Source organism: Amblyomma maculatum, chromosome 9 (genome assembly GCF_055883805.1).
Source record: "Amblyomma maculatum isolate TAMU_Amacu chromosome 9, ASM5588380v1, whole genome shotgun sequence".
Lineage (NCBI taxonomy): Eukaryota > Metazoa > Arthropoda > Arachnida > Ixodida > Ixodidae > Amblyomma > Amblyomma maculatum.
Window position 1 is genome coordinate 88697140 of NC_139352.1, and position 22286 is coordinate 88719425.

Genomic DNA, 22286 nt, shown 5'->3' on the forward strand with positions numbered 1-22286 from the left:
CTGAAACACGCAAACTTTCAATAAAATCACAAACAGTGCTAAAGCTTAGCGCTTGTGTTTTAGCGTCTTTGAAGGCTAGGCTAACTGTCGTTTAGCTAGTTTAGCAACTGGTCGCTAGTTAGTCATTTCATTGTTCTGAGCAGCTCCCCATACATTGACCGAGTTAGGGGTAAATAGCTGTACTTATTGCAGGAATATTTCCTGATATGATTGTGTCATTCTACAGAAGCCTTAGTGTGGTTACTTGCTGATATAAACGGGCCTGTTTAAATGCTGTAACGTTTTGTGCGGATAGAATTGCAGGCATGCTAGCATAGCAAGAGGTTGCAGGACAAAAGGTGAGCAAATGTGATTAGGAAGTTTTTTTGGACTCAGGCTAATGTAGTTGGCAGTACAGGAATAGCTTTTTGAAAAGATATGAGAGAAGCCTTTGTCCCGATGATGTTGATGATGATGAAAGATACCCTCAATTTGTAAGAAAACACAAACTTTTGGCTTTGACTTTCAATTAAAATTGCTGCTGCTAACCTATTTTAAACATTCGCTTCCTTTTTTGGACTTTCTTGTCAGGGGTCGACTAAGTTCAGTCGCTTCTGCATGGCCTGCTTTTGTAATATAGCTGTCTAATTCTGCAATTCATTTTATTTATTTCAGTTTCTGGAAGTGGCAAGCCACCTATACACTGACTGCTTGGTCTAAGCAGTAAAAATCAAGACCAAAGAGTTGCACGTGCAATCATGTGAAACTTTGCAGTAGAGCTGAGGAATTGAGGCATCTGCTGCTTTGCATAGGCAGTGATTCCAAGGGTGTGGTCGTCTTTTCCAAAGAACTCTCAATATGATTGCAGAAGTAATATAGTGCTATTCCAATGCAACTGCTGCGGATGATTGCTGGATTTCAACGAATAATTTTTTTACAGATACATCTTGGGAATGCAAGGGCTGCGCTTCTGTACAATTGGCCCGTGTGCAGCTACAGAGCTAAATTATGACAATTATTTTTGCAGCTTTCAGCAATTGTGGAGAGTCAATTCATGGCCCACAGAGTCTATGGTGGCTGTGGTGCGTTTACGTGTGATCGCTTATAGTACCCATTACGAAACTCCATGCAGAAAAACTGTAAGATGTTTCAAACCGTTTAATAACACACTGTAATCGCATCCTTTGGTCATGGAAAAATCACCAAATGTAGTGCAATGCAATAGTTGTATCGAGTTTTATGGTCGATAACCAACTATGGCTATGATTCGCCGAGCACAACGCAACACGGGAGGTACGCCTGTAGTGTGTGTGCAGAAATGAGCAGGTGAGGATGGGGAAGGGACGAATGACCAAAAAACAAATTAACTAGGTGACACAAGAAATATACAGGGTATGGTTGTGTGATTGCCTAGACAACACTGCGAACACGCCGACGACATGGCAATAGACCACTAAGAGCTGCGCTGTAAGAAAGTGTCATATGGCCATCACTTTTTATATGCCGTATTAGGGCAGCAGCTGGAATTTCGTGGCGTCCTGATACTCCTAGAGTTGCCCACTGCCAATGCTCATGAAGTGTACTGGTGCCCTTCCCAAGTGTGCACACGTGAGATGACACGCGCTGTACCCACCTATATGGGTCAGAGTGCAGAACGTGTTTTAAGTAGTGGCGTAATCCAATATGCCCATTGTCTGTAACCTGCGTTGCAGAACCACAGCAAGAAGGCAATGAAGTTTCCGACTGATGACATTTCGCCTGGCAAGTACTGTGCAGAGGTAAGGAGTTTCTCATTTTTTGTTGGCTTCATTAAATGTACTGGGATCTACAGTTCTTTTATAATGTGAGCTGGTAGCTAGCACACTTTACTAGTCCAACTACTGGTGTGCACTATCAACAATGGGCCGTGACGTTCTCTCAAGTCTGGTCCCGTCGGGGTGGCGCAGTGGTTACGGCGCTCGACTACTGCTCCCAAGGATGCGGGATCGAATCCCAGCCTCGGCAGCCGCTTTTCGATGGAGGCGAAAAGCAAGGCGCACGTGTGATGTGCGATGTCAGTGCATGTTAAAGAACCCCAGGTGGCTGAAATTTTCGGAGTCCACTACAGCGTCTCCCATAAACTGAGTCGCTTTGGGACGTTAAATCCCACAAACCAAACCAAAGCAAATTCTGGTGACATGCCCCCCTCTCATACCATGAGGGTGAGGTCATATGGGCAAAGAGAAATGGGTTAGAGCGCATTCAGAGGGCGCTGTCAATCATGAATGCCGCCTTACTGGTGTTGCTTGTGAACAAAGTATACATTGGTTGTGCGATGCCAGTACTCTCTATTGAGTAGAAGATTGAAGGCTGATGAAAAATTAAACTAGATTTGTAGCTCCTGTGATTGAAACTGAAGGTGGAATAGCATAAAAAGTAGTGGAAAGGAAAATGGTAGATGAAAGGTAAGGCAGAAGAAGTGTTTAGAATGGCTCGGGGAGTAAACTTGTAATGATACCCAGTCCAAGTAAAAAAGAAATTAGTATTTGTAAGGCGCATAATGCCTGCAAAATAACTGATGGTTGCTAAGGGCAGCAGCAGTGCATTCCGATACAAGGCATGCATAGCAGGGGGCGGTAGAGTGTAGGTGAGCTTAAGAGATGAATGTCTTGCAGGGATCGAGTAGATGCAGCTATCATTGAACCTGGGTAATTAAAGTGACATGGTAGAGGCCTCGCTGTATTTATGCTGATGATAGTGATAAAATTCACTTTTTAGAGATTTCAGTTTGTTGTTGGATGGTTTGTTTACTTGTGGTTTTATGTTTTGGAGGAGCCAGGTTCACTTATTGAATAAGGCATATACTGCGGGAACACGACAGCAGCGTGGAAAAAGCACGTTCGCCCGTCAAGCCGGAGACTTGTTTCCGAAGAGCTTGTCACATTGGACAAGCAGCTGCGAAACAAGGAAGGTTGCCTGGGTTTTACATCGGTGTGACAGATTTAGGCAACGAAAACTAAAAGAAAACAGTGGTTGTTTGCCCGGCGACGACATACTTAATTCAACCGTGATTGATCGTTTTTTATTAGCTTTCGTGCTCGCAAATAGCACTTGAAAAAAATTAGTTGTGGTTTAGCTCTGGTTAAACCTGGCTGAATAGCGATAGCAACGGCGTAAGCCTCTTTTTCCTGCTGCATTATTCCCCTATCATCATTATCCCCCTATCACTTATCACTATCATTATTCCCCTATACGTGTAAGGTGCTACATTATTGGGTACACTTAAGCTCATCCTTTAAGAGTATGACGCGAGAGCGTAAGCTACCAGCCCACATAAAAATAAGAAGGGTTCGATGCTGCTTAACCGAATGTGGAGCGAAAGCATTAGCTGCCAGTGACAGAGCGTTCTTATTCTTCTCAATCTTCTTTTTCTTCTTCCTCCTCCTTTTTTTCTTCTTATTCGCGGCTGTTCAAGGTCAACCGTGGTGACCGGCCGTGATCTACTCGATGGCTCTAGACGTGGCGCAGTATTGCTATCGCAATAAAAAAAACCTCCCCTTCATCACTTTGTTGTCTCCCGCGATACATCGTCTTGAATGAAATCGGGCTTTTGGCCGCAATTAAAATCAGCTGTGGTGGAGCCGTAGTCGTTCCTATCCTATCTCTGTCCCGTTCTTGTGCGTAAGACTTCTCCTTGTGGGGGGGGGGGGCCGTCGTGGCTCCCCTCCTCTTGTCGCCCACGGCTACGCTAGAGAGGTAGCAAAGGAGCGTTGCCGAAGCGTCGTTGGAACTTTCCGTTCCGTGTAGCCGGTCGACAAAGACGTACTTTCGGACAGTTCGTGTTGAAGCAGTGTGACAGGGTAGCTGGCATTACGCGAACACGCTAGCGCCAGAGTCGACTAAATGTTTCCGAAGTGTAAACCGGGCTTTAGGGTCTACAAACTAAAACACAGCATACAATAAGGGTCCCGAATGTTTAACCGCTTCCTTTCTTGTTTTCACACCTGGATCAGCAGTTGCTAAGGGACAAAGAAACACATAAAAATGAGGGGCTTGTTATGGGTGTTAAGGATGGAGGCAACAACCATTTACAAATGAGGGAATACATCAACACACACAAACAAAGGTCCTCTAGACTCTCATTTGTGTCAATTGGCTGCTGGCTGCCTTCTTGCGTTATGGAAGTGCTGAAGCCGTCAGGTTGTGGTTTTACAAACTGCCCTTTCTTTATGCCAAATGCCGCTAAACGTTTTAATTACACTGATTTGTTCTCTCCAGTGCTTGACAGTGGTGCTGAACATCACTCCCTAAAGCTATGAGATTAGAAGAGATTCATAGCTTTTGTATCTAATTCTGAAGTTTAGAAACTGTGCTCATGCTTTGGGTTTTGAGAAATGTGGCCGGGAGTTTTAAGACATATGTGGTTGAAATTCATAAAATAGGCTGGGCATGTCCACTGCACAAATAAATATTTTGTGTTGAGATCAAATGGGTGCCCTAATCTAGTGCAAAAATGAGGAATGTTTTGAATTACTGCACGAGAGAAAAAGGTAATCTAGCGTGCATTAATTCGTTAAAAAAATTCAGTTCGAACGTTGTAGCTTGTACCAGTGGACATAATCACAAAAGTACAATTGGTTAATAGTAATTGAAGCACTCCTGATTAATCTGGGGAGGTCCATGGTAAAATGGTGCAGATAAAGTGCAATATGTGTACAGTATGTTGGCCAGTTCAGGAGGTTGAAGATTGGGAAGCCACTTTGGTCAGGATGTAAGGAAACAAGGTGACAGCCGTCTTGCTTCCACCAACAGATGATTCCTCTGCTAACTTAAAATGCCAGCGTGGTTTGGTATCAAATGATTTTAAGTTTGTGTTGTATGTTAAAAAGGACGGCTATAGTTTGTGCTTAAGGCTGCAATATTGGAGGAAACCGGTCGGAGATGTTGGCCCCGAGAAGCATATCTATTGCTCTCTGTTCTCAACATCAAGGGGCAAGGAAGGGTAGGATGGATGTATAAGAAGCTTTGTCAAAAACTTACGCCAAGATGTTTACCTTTTAAGAAGCTGTGTGAGATAATTAACTTTAATTGTGCAAAATGTTTCGATGTTTTGAAAGTGTGCTCTCAATTGGCCTAACAAATTTGAAGGCACTCTCTGGCGAAACAAATTCCAGTGTGCTGATTCCAGGCCTCAACAAGCCTACACTTATCTGAATGTTCAAGATTTGTTTATTTATCAACAAGTGGCATGATAATTAGCCTAAAAACAAAATTGTAAGTGCAATATTTTATAGGAGGGGGAATCTTGATTTTTACAGGTAGGGCTTTGTTTGCAGAGTTTTTTGAGCAAAGTATTGCTTCGTTCACGTGCATAACATAACATACTTTATTAATGTCTAGGAATAGCACGATCAACTGTACATATGAGTCCCTATGATAGCACTTTGTAAAACCACTAAGACACTTCTTAATTGGTTTACGAAGACCATTTGCACAGACCACATTTAACGCACTACGTTTCATTTAGCTGCGTTTCACCTTATATTACAATAATTAACTGTGTTTTTTCGACAATAATGACCACTAGAATTTGGGGACTGACTCACATGTGTAGGTGACTTGGACTGTGAAGTAGTTTTAGCGGAGCCATAGCTAGTGCGTGCCAACGCCGATGCATTAAGCTCTGTGATTAACAAAACAATGAACAAAAAAGATTTTTATTGCGGAAGTCAACTCTGCTCACAAACCTAACTGAATACAGTTTGCCCTGCTCACTCAAATGGTTGGCTGGCCTTAGCGGTGCGATTATCGACCTACTTTTCTTTTGGCCATCAAGGTGTCCGAGTCGAGGTTGTCCACGTATTTATTTATTTACAAATACTGCAGTCAAGCAGACCAAGAAGGTGGGAACATTCATAAAAACAATGATGTAAACATCAGCTTAAGAAACCCATGATTCTGTGGTATCAATCGATGAAAGTTGATGACCGTTTTTTCGGACTCTGAAGTACACAGGATTTTTGTTCGAATAATTGAGCAGTCCGAAAAATTGGCGAACTTGAAAAAAAAAATCACTTTTCTGCGCAAATCAGCTTTAAAAATCACAAACTTCACCGCTTCCCATGTTTTATATATAGGAGTTCATAGCTTAGTTCGATACTCTGATCAGCTTCCTTTCGCCGCCCATGCACACGCACCATCGCAATTCGATACACAAGGCCCAGCCTCCAGTGGGGAGGAGGGGGGTGGCGCTTACTGTTGCTGGCGCAATCGGGAAGCATGCAACTTGCTGAAGAAACGACGATGAAGATGAAATTGGGCCGTCGCCCTGTCTCTACCGATTAGCAATTTTGTTCTTTTTTGAGCTGTGTTCACTTCGCTGTCTATAATGTCAGCTGTTAGCGCTGCTTAACAATCCCTTGCTGATCTCGCTGAAGGTGGTCGCCGCATGCACAATGGTGCCCCGCAGTAGCGGATCGTGCTAAGCTGTAACCACTACACAATCCAGTTAAAATATCTCTGCCAGTCATGATTTTGTCATGTCCATGCCACGCCACTTCACGACGTACTGTGATGCGCAGGTCATGCTCCGCGAATGACTGCACATGGCGCGTGAAACAATAACCTGCGAGATGGAACTCATTGGAAGAATAGCGGAACGAGAGCCTACGTGATGAATCCCCCCCCCTCCCCCCCCGCCGCTGTTTCCCGCGTGCTGCGGTGTCAGAGCGCACCGCGGCGGAAGGGGCTCGCACTCAATTTTCTCCTCCGACTACGCGCGCTAGGCTATTGTGATACCAAGGACAAGCATTTTCTTTTTGCCATCACCGTCAATGGCAACGATACACAGAGAGCCAAGATTGTCCGTCCGAATGAGTTGCTTCGCCTAAGCTTTCAAGGCCGCGAAAAACCAGATTAATTGCGCCAGTGATGTCCGCTTATGTTTATTTCATACCTAAAAATAAAGCCTTCGGCCGAAAAATGATCTCCGCGGTATTGCTGGCACCAAATTCGGCCCAAACAAACTGAAATTTTGGACACCACAGTGTCCGAAATCTCGATTGTGAAAATGTTCGTGCTCCTATGGGACACCTGACGTTTCCTGAATGAAGTCTGAAATTGCGCAAGTTCGAATTATTAGAGTCCAAAATATCGGTCGGTGTACAGGGAAAAAGGAGGATTAAACATATCAGCTTGAAACATTACCTGTAGAGCTACAGTAGCTGTAGCTTGGTAAGCCCTGCGCCACATATCCGTAAGGCCCGTGGCGCGCCGCTCATTCGAAGGCCGCGCCACTATCCCAAAGCTCCCTGCGCGGTGCCTGTTTCCCTCTCCCCGCTCGTTCGGGGATAACCGGTCCCACGCGAGGGAGCTATAAAGGAAGCCATGCGCCGCCGTCTCGCTCTCTTCGCGCCTGCTCTTCGTTCCTGCTTCTTCGCTCCTGGCACTTCTCCACAGAGACGACGCCCTGCCCTCCCGGACGACGACCCCGCACCGCCCTGGACGACCCCCTGTGAGATTAAAGATGTTTTGTTACACGGCCCGCTGTGTATTTGTCGTGCGCATCCCTCGGGCAGAGGAATCGCCCACAAGCTGCTGACAGAACGTGAAACCCAGAACTTGCTTCTGTCAATTCTATTTTGCATTTCATGTTCAGGATCTGGTTCACTGAACTTTTCCTTGGCCTTGGCTTTTCGAGACGTCGGAGAGATTTTGGAAAAGTAGTATGTTTGAACAGGAGAGAAGGCACTGAAACGTCTTTCCCACTCCCCACCTCTGCTCCAGGTGGTGTCGCCATCAGGGAACTTCATGTCAGAGTGGCCGGCTGAAATCAAGGAAGAATCAGGTACGTATTGCAGACTTACTACCTCATGTGACATTTTTAGGTGTGCTGCTTGTATAGTGTACAGTTGAGTGATGGTGGTGTCTTTGAAGTGATTTTGACTGGGGCATTGTTGCCTTCCTCTTTCCTTCCTTTGTTTCCTTATTCTACTTTGGTAACCAGAACTCTGGTGGCAAGTACAAGTAGATTTGATGTCATATTTGTTTTCTAGAGCCTCATAGGTGGTAAGCACTATGCCGATTAAGTTACCTCGCTTAGTTCGTTGGTGTAGGGGTTACTTCTTCTGTTATTAACACAGTGCACTCGATTTATTGCATGATTAATGATGTATGCTTTTGAATGCTATCTCCGAGTATTTACGAGTGTTTACTGCTCCCAGGTTATTGGTGCCAGAATGTCTGAATTGTTGACGTGGTTAAAGGACAGACATTGAAATTGTGGACAGGGGCATAGTATAGAGAATTTGTTCCGTGAAAACACAATATATATTATGGTGACAAAAAATGTGAACGAGTAGGAGTGCTTAGTCAAAACCAACGTGCTGCGACTTCCAGAACAATTATAACTCTTTAGATTTCAACTATGTTTCGATTTCGTTTTGGAATTTGTTCTCAGTTATTCTTGCTTTTTTCCGGCAAGAAGAAGGCATGCACAGGGCATTTACAAAGGCGGTCCAAGATACATTTAGCTACTTATCTGTACAGGAGACGTGAACGTGGTTGAAGTGGCTGATAAACGTTCATGAGCTGAGCTACAAAGGTGGAAATGAAGAACCTGTACAGTAGCTTGCTTGCTGCACAGTAATATCTCTATCCCTTTTCCGGAACTTGAGACTGTTTGCACCTCTGACAGCAGCCTCAAAAGCTATACATGGAGCTGTTTGACAACAAGGACAGAGATTTTCACCTCGCCAGAGCAATATCTGTGTTAGCCATTCGTGGCATTCTGGGAGAGAAAAAAGTGCAGCGTTGTGCAGCCCGCTGATTGACGGCTTTAACTAGACGCATCAGCGGAAGGCGCTTTTAAGCTATCCACAGCTGATCACAAACATGTCTAACCCTTCACCCCCGCTCCAGTTCTCTCATACTGCGAACGTAAAACTTTCTTTCAATAATGCTGGCGCGTGCATTACCAGGCTAGTCAGACACCCGCCACGCCCCACCAGCCGTCGGCAGAACTATCGAGTAAGCAGAACTATCGAACTATTAGAGCCGTCGGCAGAAACATCGCTACAGGCTGTTGTACACTGGATGACACCACTGTGCCCACTTGTCCCCTTCGTAATCGTGATTTGGAGCACCTTAGTGTGATGTGACGGCTACCAATTAAGTGCTGCATCATTCCTTATTCAATATCGTTGCCATCGGTGGTCATACGATGCGTGGTGGGCAAAATTTACCTCGTATAATCAACGTTTTTAATGCATTATCTTTGCAATTTGTCGGAACTACGCTAGTTCATTGTAAAATGCGGGTCTGAGCGATGGACGTATAATCGGGGTTCCACTGTCTATGACACTGCGTAAGCAAGGTGCATCGTATTGCTGCCTGTGTTATCAAAATGACTGACTGCATGAAAAAGGCCATCTGGAAGCATGGTTTTTTCGATCTTAAGCAGCTGCTTTCTTTTTGCCATGAGTATTTACGCCAAAATCGGGATAATTTGTTTGGAATACACTTGTTGCTGTTTGATATCTTATTCGAAATTAAGGTGTTTTTCTTGATCAATATGCTATTAAGTTAGAGAATGGCTGTTCGGAAGTCGGACACACCTTCTCATAACAACTCTAAGCTCCGAAACGAGGCCATCCACAACTAATTAATACATAGTCACTGTCATGAACAAATGGTATAATATTTTGGAAACTGTTCAAAACGAATCAGAATGTGATTTTAGGGAGTACATAAAACAAAGATCAAATAAAGCAGATCTGCAAATATTCAGAGCGCAGCCTCAGCTGAAAAGCATCACACCTGTCCCCCCCCCCCCCCCCCCGTGTCTGCCCGGTCCCAATAAACTTTAGTTCTCAATGAGCCCCAGCCCACTTAGCCTTTGAACTATATTTCGCCATTAGACACAAATTCCGCCAGGGCCACAATAATGATGTTGATAAGAAAATTTTGTGATTTCTGTTTCCTTTGCTCTGTTACCTCACTTCAACATTGGTGCCCCTCCTCTTTTCTCCTCGTACTGTCACCAGCCGTTTTTCTTCCAAGTCCCGATTTTCAATGCCCGCCGGATTATTCCGACTCCGCCATTGCACCGTTACGCGGTCCATAGAGTCAATGCTTAACGCTTCAAAAGTTTTGAACATTTCACACTTTTTTCATTTCAGTGTTTGTCAGTTGTGCTCATTTATTGTAAAACTTTTGTCTGCGCTATTTGTACGCGTCGTGATACAACAGACAGCAAGACCGCAAGAGAGCGATATTCACAAAGAGTGTCATTCCTTTCTGCTGATGGTAATTTACACTTGAGACAAGCTGCGGTAGACAATGAAGCTTTATTCAGGAAAAACGATAAGGATGTAACGTTTCCATTGTGCAAACAGGGTGCACGCAATATTGATGATTCACGCGTGTGACCCTTTCCATTTTAGTATACCTCCTGCTGTTATTTATATATACTTTTAGCACCACTAGACACGTGAAAATTAAAACGGAGCCGAATGGCATTTTCGGTCGGTCAAAGGCGTTTTCTTTGCTGATTGCTTGCAGAAATTACTTGAAAATTGTCGCACCCTCGCTTTGCAGGAGCTGATGGTGTCAGACAACCAAACTGCCGCTTGTGGAATGCTACGGTCAATGTCGTGGGCTCCTACACTGTGTGAGTACTGGCGCCACCTAACATATTCGAGTTGAAGGCCATGGCTCTATCCTCTCTATTCTTTTGAGCGCACGTCCAAGTCCAGAACAGACGCTCAGGCAGCAGTTATGTGGGAAGAAATGTTCGTCGTCTGCTTCAGGGCTATAGAAAGAGGCCCCTACATAGAATATATTGGATGGGGCTGCCTGTTAAGAAGTAACGCAGGTTAGACAGGGGCAGAGAAAGAAAGAAATGAAAAGTAAAGTGCAGTTTCAAGCAGACCTAAGTGGTTGCATGGAGATACATTCTGATGAAGTCTGCTCAGAAAATGAGCACCGCAAATGCATAGGTTGCACAGCAGCGTGATGTGGTCTTAGTGGTGCCTGATCTAGTATGTTTGCTCTCTCTCTCTCTCTCTCTCTATATATATATATATATATATATATATATATATATATATATATATATATATATATATATATATATATATAATATCTATTGCTTTTCACAGCGTGCGTCTGTTGAGCCCTCAGTGCTGAAGTCTAGAAGTGTCTGGAGTACACAGAGTGCTGCACAGGGGGCGTCTTTTCCGGTGAAAAGCAAGGCATGTAATGGAGGGTACCTGCAGCTGCACCAGTATATTGTTTAGAGAGCAGGGATGAACTGCAATGATATTTATGTCTAAACTGAAGAGTAGGAGCTGAGAGTGCTATTGTAGCCTGTGTGACAGTTTCGCGTAACTGTCTAGAGCATCCAAGATAATAATTTGGGCAATGTGCAGGGATGTTCAGCTAATTGAAAGCCAGCTTCCACCTGTGAGGAAGGAAGGAAGAAGGGCATTCATGAATTGCGTGATAATGTTAGAAAGTCAGGCAACATAAAGCACGCACAGCCTGTCAAGGGTGCAGTTTGAGTGATCAGTGCGCCGTATTCTGGCCTTTCGGTGGCACGTGCGGTGGACACGCAGTACAATGTGTTTACACGAAACTATTACGTTTTTGTTCTTAGCTCGCTGGTTTTTAGACACTTATATGGACGGTTTACAGTCTGATGGCATGGGCGCCGCCATATTTTGTCACATGACCCTTCCACTACCACTGGCCTTCGGGCCTTCTGGTTTGAACGGCCGCCGGTGCGTTGGTGCCTGGCTGCAAGGTGCTTCATACCCGCTTTCGCTGGTGGCAACAAGCTGGTATATAGCACACAAACTTCATGCAAATGCGGATAGTTTGTGCGGACGCTTAAAAATGTTTTGTACAGTCACCAGCTCATTTACTGCGTCATCTGAATGCCTGCATTGACTAGAATGTGTTGCCAAATCCGTAAACCATTGGTAAAATAAAAAAAAATCAATTATCTCTTTCGCACGTTTTGTGGACCATATAGGTTATCGTTTAAGGAAACATTACAGGCAGACCATTACCTGAAACTTTTCTTTTTAATATTTTTGACTAAACGGTTAAAACAAGTTCAAACCACGCTGAGTGTGATGTAGAAGAATATTCTCCATTCAGAATTCTGCGTATTACTTAGTACTCAATATAGACGCGAATGTACCCACTACATCTGGGCAGATAGTATTGCACCTCCTGCACACGTCTTGAATACAAAAAACAATTACAGTCAAACACAGATGTATTGAACCCGGATGATTTTAATTTTGGTCATATTGAACTCACGGAATATCCCCTTGAATACAGCATGTAAACGTATATGAAAGCTGCGTCGTATATTGAATACAAATTTCGCCGGATGTAGGATATATCGATCTCCACCCCACGCACTGGATGGTGTAACCTCCCCAAAGACGATCGTATCACGCTGGGCCATTTGCTGCGTAAATTTTTCATGTTTTCAAGCCACGCGCGGAAGGAATAAGAAAAGTTTGGCGCAGCGCCTTATCCTCAAAGCCGCACGCATCTGCGGTGATTGTTTGCCATGCACCAGCACCTGACGTTGGCAAGCTATGTGCGTAAAGTGAGACCGGTTTGGCAACAGGCGCTACGGGCAGCCGAAGCGGACGTGGTGTTACAGAATGGGAAAACAATGCAAGTAAGCCAAGCGCAATTGTGTGCTCATTTTCCTCTCTCCTCGTTCTCTCTCTCTCTCTCTTTCTCCCGGTCTTCACTCGCAACAGCATGCACTAAACATGCGCCGACAAGTCAGCTCAGCCCGTGGCAGACAGAGCATCGAATACTTGCTCCTTATTAACTATGTGCTTTCTCCAGTGTGTGTTGTGCACCCTCTATGCTCGGCGGGTGCAATGTGATCCGCGTCTTGTGTCGTCGTGCTGAACGTGAGGCGTAGCGTGGCGGTTTTGGGCATGAAGAAACGGTAGATATCGTTTTTTTTTTGCGAATTTTCCATTCTTGTCGTCGTGCCTAACATGCGGCGTAGTGTAAGCTATGGCGGCTGCGGTCGTTAAGAAGCGGCAGTTTTTTTGTTTTTATGCGCAAGTCGTCCATCCTTGCATCTCTGAACAAACGAAAGCACGCTGTCAGCTGCGATCATGATACCGGCTTTTAGCATTGCTCGCTTCAAATGGCATTCGCAGCTAAAACTCTTTCCAATGATTTTGTGGGAGTGGACTTCGCCCGCCCCAATTGCGGCGTGATAAATCGAACGAGGAGTGTGCAGCCAAGCCATCAAGGGCACTCTACCAAGTTCGCTCGCAGCCACCCCAGGAGCTCCCATCATAAGTATAGTCAAAAGATAAACATGCCGTGACATTATCGCGGCGCAGCATCTTGGCGCGCTGCCAATAAATGAGCTGTGGATGCGACAGCCGAAACGGAGGGACGCGCCTCCGACTAACGTCTCTTTATTATTCTAGGCGGCAAATGTGCCGTGTGAGTTCGTTATGCGAGTGTGTTGATTACGCGAGAAGCACGGTATCACTTTCACGGTCGCAAGTGCAGTGTAAAGCCGTTTTCTGTATGTCGAAATATGGATATGTCAAACTATTTCATGACCCCTTTGATTTTGATATATCCGGGTTTAACAGTATATACTTGCTGCTTAAAAGCCACGTCGGACAATCAACAAAGTTCGCCAGCGCTCCCCTTATGAAAGCCAAATGAGGCAGCCTTATCTAAACCGCTTTAGGCCCGACATCGGCTATAATAAGGCTGGAAGGCGGACGTGCCCGCATGGTGCCAAAGTTGGTACTCTGTAGGGAATTTCAAGGCACGTGCAACAGCATATTGGCACAAGGTTAAAAAAACAACACCCAGCTCAACAGGGGCAGCTTGCCCAAATTGAGCTCTTATTAATATCCCTCCTGCCCTCAAATAACCTACAAGGGGCCAAGTGGGTCAGCATGTGGGCATTACCGTTTTTTGCCCCAGTATAGCTAATGTAGGTCCCACAAAGATTTAATGTGGGCGTCCTCATTTCGGATCAATTGGGGCTTTCCCATAAAGAGCCCACATTCCGGTTGGATTGCCCTCAAATATACGACAAGGGACTTATTGTCTGGATGTGAGAATGTGCTATGTATGTGAGAATGTGTTATGTGCTATGATATGAGAATGTGCTAGTTGTGATGTATGGATGCGAGAGTTGGACTATGAAAAAGGCTGACCGCCGAAGAATTGACGCGTTTGAATTGTGGTGCTGGCGAAGACTCTTAAGAGTTCCTTGGACTGCCAGAAGATCAAATCAGTCGATATTGTCAACCATAAACCCTGACTGCTCATTGGAGGGTCAAATTCTAAAGTTAAAGCTCAGCTACTTTGGTCATCTGATGAGAAGAGAGAAGTCGCTGGAGAAAGATTTCATGTTGGGAAAGGTTGAGGGTCGCCAGAGAAGGGGTAGGCAGCGAACGCGATGGTTAGATGGCATTCTCGAGGCATTGCAGATGAAGCTATGTGATGTTAAGAAGATAGTGAGAGACCGGAAAGCGTGGCGTGACATGGTCTATAGGGTCACGAAGAGTCGGACACGACTGAACGCCTGAACTGAACTGAGAATGTGCTCTGCATAAGCCCGAGCAACGCCGCTATGAGACCCATGCAGCAGGAACAGGGGCAAGCCCAAATGGGGATTGCCCATTGTTGCCCCATCGGGTACTGATGCAAGTTTTATGATGGTTGCCCCTGCCCACTTGAGTACATCGGACCCACTAGAACCCTACATTCTGTGCTACCTGGGGCTTTATGAATTCGTTAAGAATGAGCAGATATTAGTAGCAACATCACGATATTTTTTAATATCCTATGAAACTATAGTGGGAGCTGTACACAGATGCAATTTATAACTCCTGTGTAAACATAGGGTCGTTATGCATTTCCACCAGCTACTGCCGGCACTGAAATGAGCTGGTGACTGATGTTGACGCTAACCATTTCCCTACAACTCAGAGACACTGCTCCTGTCTCACGGAAACATCAACTCATTAGACAGAACGCCATAATGTACCTCATACCTAAAGAGCCTATATTTTTTGCTAATAAACAACAGGGTCATTAGCTTTAGTTCCCCGCAGATTGCTGCGACAAGACAGATGACACTTGCACCAAAGCAACGGTGTTTAAAAGTCAGTTTGCAATCTTACACAAGCTGCGTAGCAGCTGTCCACACTGCCCACTGATGCATTCCGAAAGCCAGAAATGACGGCCGTCCTAGTGGCGCCACCTATTGGAGGCAGTGGAACTGATCTATGTAAAAGGTCCATACCATTAGCAACTGAGCACTACAAATTTTCCTCTTCTTTGCTGCCGCACATAATAGCTGAACAACCTGTGAACATTACAATATAACACAAATCATTGAAAAAGAGGAGGTGAAAGAGTTTAGTGCAGTAGGATGATCATGGCATTGAGAGTAGCCTTTGTTGTGTGGATGCCTGTATGCAATAATGCACCAGAGGCTTTTTTCTGGTCTGTAACGTCATGCACGTTTCTAAATCGTTGCGTTTGAAATGTTCAACAAATCCATATTCTTTATATTAGGCATTTTCTTTCGCAAAAAATGCTGGGAGAGGAACAAAACAGGCAGCCTGACAGGATCTTGCCTTGACCCCATGCCTTGTAGTGGGTAGCAGACAAACGGGCACTTTTGTACAAAACAGAACTTACGATACGAAAAAATCACTCATACCTAAAACACGTCGCTTAACAATGCGCAGATCTAGACTCCATAGTTCCGCTAATTTTGCAAGCCATGCCTGCTTTTTTCAAGTCCTGTCGGTACGCCTGTACGTGGCTTGAACGGCTGTTATTACACTAAAATTGTAACACGTTTCTTTCCCGTGAGGTCTTGAACTCGTCCCTTGCGTGGTAAATATGGTCGCCTTACGTAGGTGTAAATGCGTTGCACTTAAAGATGATCTCGTAATGTCATCTAAGGGAAAGCTCATATTGGTCACTGCACTTCCCTGATTTGTACAAAATTTGTCGAAATGCAAAAAGGTAAGTGTGCAACTTCGCAATTGAGGATCGGCAATTTTTCTGCCCTCTGCATTTTGCGCACTTCAAGAAAAAATTATAATGGAACGGAAGAAATTTAGACAAAATGTAGCATGAAGCCCAAACTCTCCAACTGCGCACTTTAGGGTAATTATGCGTCGAGGAGAGGTGAACGGATCGAGGCAATAACTCGCACCATGCACTACAAAATGTGCTTACCCCAAGCGCCCTCTGCAAGAGCCAGCTTGATCGGTTGTCCGCAGGGGCACGATTCGTGTCAATGTGAGCGAGTTCCAAAACAACGGCTGCCAAAAACTGCGGGTGACTCTGTGGCAGGTGATGAGTGGGGCTGCGTCAACCCAATATCAACCATGCAAAGAGGACTACATCGCGGACGAGAAGACCGAGCCCATGGAAGTAAGTTTCACTCAGTTGCCCTCGCTATCTCGCACTGGATTTGGTTATGCACTTGTATGGGACTGTACGTTCAAACTTCTTGCTTGAATGTTTTTCCTCTAGCAGTCTGTTTTCTGCTGTATTCGGTGCGTATTAACCATTCCCCGAAAACTGCAGCAACGAAAGGGCCGGGTGCGTCACTTAAAAATAAAACACAACCTTATGTTTTGCTCGTACATGAAGCGCTGTACGGAAACAGAAATGCAGTAATAATAAATAGTTTTGTGGAATAAAGTTACTTTAAAAGCATAATACATCGGTGGCGCCCGTCGCGCCATCTTTGCTATGTAATGTAATTTGAAAATATGAGACGGCGTAAATTAGTAAAAACAGTTTAAAGCGTCTTAAAAGGCAATTTCTGCGGAGAGCTGTCTCTGAAAGCAACCTAAAGGTAACATACACTCACTGAAGGCAGGAATTGATTACGGTGAAGGTAATTGTATAGTCAAATCGTTGTCATACCATCACATACTGGCTGTGTTCGCGGCTGGTTTCGCTGCTATTAAGAAAAAACATCGTATTATGCAACTAAAAGGGAACATACCCCAGGAAATATGGTCGTATTTTAATTGGGCATTGTAAAATAAAAAATAAAAATTTACCTACAGAAGTGATACACATGTCTTACAATCAGGTACGCGGTGTTAATCCATTGCGCCACACAAGCGACGAATAATGCGGTCTTTAAATGCGCTCTTATTCGTTTTATTCAAAGTACTAAAGATGGCGCGACGGATGCAACTGACATGATCAGAGGATTACTGCAAGTAATTTTATTCCAGCAAACTATTTTATTGCGTATGCATTTTAATTTATTCCCTGTAATGTATACTCTAAAAATTATAGCTTTATAGACTTTCTTTTTGTTGTTTTATTTTTTAGCGATGCCACCCGGCACTCCCGTTGCTGGAGTTTTCGGGGAATGACAATACGCGTCTTAGGTCAAACCAATGTGCAAAGGCAGCATCTAAAGGTTAAATGCCTTAGCAGTGGATAATACTGACATTCCCTTTTTCGAGCGAGGTGTGCAAGATTGAAAATTTCAATACAAATTCGATATTCGTGTGTGGAAAAAACGGGTTCGACAATGGAATTGGAGAGTGAATATCTGTAGAGAATGATAAAAAAAAAACTTTCAGAAAAAGCTAAAGGCTCGTTTTCGCAAACCGACACTTTATCATTTTCTTTGCTTTGCAAGATGCTTGAGATGCATGTCAGTTTCCAGCAACTCGCATGTGTTGCTACAATGTTCCAGAATATGCTTTTCAATGTTTGCGGCTTTATCTATATGTTCCTTCGCCGCCTTCAGCCTGAGCTTTGACGTGCGCGAAGGCATTTGTAGATCGACGACCGCCGAGAATGCTTGCTGCTGTCGCTGTCACCGATAGCTTAGTTGTTTTGTGGGTGCAGGTGAGCCCAATAAAGCGTTTTTTCCAGCGAATTTCAAACCTCCTCAGTTGTTGCCTGCAGCCTTGTCACAGCTACGTGACATATATATCTAAAAATTGTAGTGTATGAACCTTGCTAACAAAATTAAATAAAACTTGACTGCAACTACAAAAAATGCACCTAAAATTCAATACTCTCTATACTCTCTATTGCAATCAGCGTATGATTATGCAAAATGTAATGCGGATTGTTTAAAATATTCCATCAACTGATACGCAACCATCAACAAAAAGGGGACAGCGAAATGCCCAAATTATTCCAAGGTCCATTTATCAGAGGCACCCACGCCCCCATACCCTGACAAAGAAAAGGGACAGCTGAAAATGCTATGAAGCCTTATGAGAACGCTCAGAATTTTTGCTGTGAAGGTGAAGGCACCCTGCGACATGTGGATTATTAGGAGGTTGTGAAGTTACAAGTGACGGCACTTTTGCTGTTGATAGTCTTAATTGTAAATGGAAGTACATACATACTCTGCAACAAGAGACAGCGAAGCGTGGTTGCATATTTGCAGTCTAATGCCAACAACGAAGAGCTGTGGAATGATAATATGTACGAGCCTCTACTGCGCAGGCTTGATGAATCCTGTAATACCTCACTGGGCAAAGATGCCGTGAGCATACCTGCAAGATGTGATGCAAGCTTCTTCTTCTTGATGCGGACCCACAAGCTGATAAGCTACTTGCTTGTTAAAATAGGACTGAAGCCACCACCACAAATGGGGGGAGAAAAGAAGGTTATCTTGGCAGCAGGTGCCGTGCATTGTAAAGGCACCGAAAGGCGTGCGTGTTTTTAAGACTGGAGACACGCTAAACAGAAGCCAAGCACACCGTTCGAAGGGAGCCAAAGTTTAAAGCGAGATCTTCGTCTCAGGTCAGCCTAAGGCAGCGCCATTGTGATCCATTTCTGTCAAAGTTGTTGAAAATGATGCTGCGCAGTCATAGTCAGCTCTGTTTTAATCCTCTCTCTCTGGCAGCCTGAGAACTACTGAGCTTTACAAGCGTTGAGGTGCAGCCTAGTTGGCTCTTGATGATGGATTTTAGATTGAGATTGCCAGTGTGGCAATGCAGAATGCAGCAATAGCTGGCGGGTGTAGTTCAAAAAGTTCATGTGAACCACCGTTCACAGATGTTCACATGTTTCGTTTTTCACCACGATGCAATTCCTGCTGAGTGCATTGTAGCCTTGATTGTTCACTACAGGAGTTCAGGAGAATGGGTTGCTTCTGTAGGGCTATTTGGTCTTTATGTGTCTATTTGCAGCTCACTGCACAGAAGATCCTTAGTAAACTCTTTTGACAAAATTGTGTTTCACTGGGGCGCTTTTTACCGATATTAGATTCGCCAACTGATTTTGTTTTTGGATTTGGTAGGACTCCAATGACAGTCTGGAAATTGCACACCCCAAAAAACCCCAAGCTTTCAAATTAGCCATTTCAACGAGAAAAAAGCAGCATGGAAACTTACGAGTTTCCCTACTGGCGACGTTCAGTTTACGACAAGTGTGAACTGGTATTTGTGTGAGAGCCATGCTTTTATCACGCGCTTGCCAAATTTCACAGTGCCAACAACAAGTTCCGTAACATGTGATGTCGCCTACCATATCACAAACTGGTTCCACACTACTACTCGACTTCAAAGTTCTGAGCACCTGAGTTCTTTTTGCCAGTTATGATGGCAAAGAATAATGAGAGAACTCGCCGGAAAAAGGAACATATCTGTGAGCCTCCGCCTGCCTCCATTCCCCGTGTACAAGGAAGTAACTGGAATGAGAACAGTGAAGTGGAACAAATGCCGAGCTTATCACAGCCAATCCAGGCGAATCTAGTTTAATCCAACGCGGAACTCTAAAGTATTGTGATGGCATCGCAAAATTCTACTGTGTGTGGCAGCAATGTTTGCTTGCACCTAGGTTAAGACAAGGAAATAAAACGTTCAGACTGTATGAACTCTTGCTGGGGATTGATTTTAGCCTGAATATTCAAATGTTTTGAGTTCTCAAAGTCTGAAACATTGGTCGTGAAGCTGTTCGCGTATCTACTAGGTTCCTGTCGGATCAGAAGCGAAGTCCGAGCTGTCCAATTTCTAAAATTGTATTTGTGGATGTCGTTTTCAAGTTAGAAAAACATTATTTCAGGGACCCTACGAAACTGCGTGCTGAGGCGTTGGTGCATTGATTTCTTCACACTGAAACAGATGTGCCTAAAGTATGCAGGACCCTGTCTAATTGTGTGTTGGTGTTGGTTCTAGAGTACACTGGCTGCATTGTAATATGATGATTATCCTAATTCATTACACCCAGAAGTTAAGAGAATTATAGCATGCTAAATGCCAATTCTATCTGCCCTCCTATATAAATGAAAGTTGAGGTTTGCCAGTTAGTTGCTGGCTTCTTTTTACTTGACTTGCAAAGAGTTTTGGATGAGTATTATGTGCAACCCTCTGTCCTTTCTCGTGCAGAACTCTTCTGTCGCTGTACTATTTGAAAACGTAACCACAGGGTACTACTACTGTGCACTAGTAAGTACGGTGTTACGTTGTGAGTGCGCCACTCTAGCACATTAGTGTTTGTTAGCTGAAGACTGACCGATAGCCTCAAATCTTGATTTATTTATTTTGTTATACAGAAAGAACTGCCACAAAATTGAACCATAGACCAACCAAACTTTGATTTTGGTTCGTTTTATCCGATAATTCACTACATTCATGTTCATTATAGCGAGGTTAGACAGTATTTACAAAAAAAATAACAATGTGTTTATATCATAAGTGTAACTGCTGCATTATGTGGCATTTTGGATTCCAGGCTTTTTAACATCTCAAAGCAGCTGAGGCTACGAGGAATGCCATAATCACCTGTAATTATATATGCGGTTGGACAGGCTCATGTTGATTATTTGCATGTTTAATACATAGCTATAGAGCTTCGCTGGACGAAACCTAGCAGTTGAATGATTAATAACTTGAACTATTGAATTTCAAATAATGAGGTTTCATGAATGCATTCATTAAGCCTGGCAAATATGTACTTTCGCACTTCTTGGTCGTTGTTAGTTCCAGTGACCATTGATCAATTACACTCAATGTCGGAGCCAAATAGATTTCCATGAGCGATGGCTGTTACAGTTAGGGTGGAGGCTACTCGGGAATGAGCTTAAGAAATTGCGCCTTCACCATGCGCAGTTGACTCCCGTGTGTGATCCGTTTAAGGAGTGCCTCACTCTCAAGTCTAAGGCCATTGAGCTGCCCACAGGTGAGCTTTATATCGCCTTTGTGGGGCTCGCCTCTGTGTGTGGTGTGAGCATATTTATTTAACGTTGGATTTTGAGAGTGTAATAAAATCACATAAGTATGTACTTTCTGAGATTTCTGAGGTCGTAAGTGGCTTTGCGAAGGGAACTGAACAGGATAATTTTTGCCAGGCATACGAATTGGGTTACGATGTCTTTAAAAGGCGAAAAAATTCTGTGTGTAAGGTATATTAATTACATGCATGTTGTATAGGTTCGTAATTCGTTTGGTATCCCTTTATGCAAGCAAACGAGTTAGAAAAAAGACTTGACTGAGAGTTTTGGTTTGCTGACATTCATGACCTGCCAACCAGAAATGTCACTGTCGCCTTCCCTGTTGCTGTCCTTGTCATCATTAACTAAAATAGTCTTCGTTATATGACCCAAACGAACTAAGGGTTGCCACCATGCAAACCAACGAAAGCTGTCGCAACCTGTTCAGGCACATATAGGCTACACTTTGGTACAGGCTTGTCCAAAGCAGCTATGAATGGAGCAGGAGCACCGACCATTTGCGGAAATAACTTAAAAAACCATCATTGTCGTCTTTATGCGCTACCGGGAGACCAGGTGCAAAATAGGGCTGCATTCTCAAAATGAATGCCACCTACGCTGCTCATTAGCGCAGCAATGGAAACGAAGACAGTGGCTTTAGAAGAACAGCATTAAAGACTGGAACTTTTCCACGTGCAAAAAAGCTTTGCCGAGATGATGAAGTGGTTAGCAAAGTGGATTCGTTTGCCTTAGTTTCGATTTGAAACCCATTAGCGGTGACGAAGCATTTTTATTTATTGATTTGCAATGGTGAAATTGGCTTCCATGTTGCTCTTCGCTAATCGGCTTGAAATCCGGTGGTCCTGATGGGTTTGCTTTCTGTCTCATATGTCCCGTCCAACTTTGCAGCTTCTGTAAGCTGTATTATGATATGTTGATTTTTGGCTTTACAGAAATCGCCAGCACAGATATGAGCGTATCTGCTGCAATAGCCTGGAGACTGCAGACAAAGTTCGGGTTTTAGTTAGATGCGGTTATTAGCATTACTTTACTGAAAGTGATTTGCAATCATGTGGGATTGCTC

General features: G+C 44.1%; 1 protein-coding gene across 1 annotated transcript in view; it reads left to right on the top strand.

The window, feature by feature from the left end:
• Nucleotides 1-22286, top strand: part of LOC146179718 (uncharacterized) — a 122995-nt gene that overhangs the window by 83770 nt on the left and 16939 nt on the right. Inside the window, exons 4-9 of the mRNA XM_084579324.1 lie at nucleotides 1692-1757; nucleotides 7744-7804; nucleotides 10555-10627; nucleotides 16278-16431; nucleotides 20379-20438; nucleotides 21102-21171. Of these exons, the coding sequence (XP_084435450.1) occupies nucleotides 1692-1757; nucleotides 7744-7804; nucleotides 10555-10627; nucleotides 16278-16431; nucleotides 20379-20438; nucleotides 21102-21171 (484 nt within the window). The remainder of the gene's footprint in view (nucleotides 1-1691; nucleotides 1758-7743; nucleotides 7805-10554; nucleotides 10628-16277; nucleotides 16432-20378; nucleotides 20439-21101; nucleotides 21172-22286) is intronic.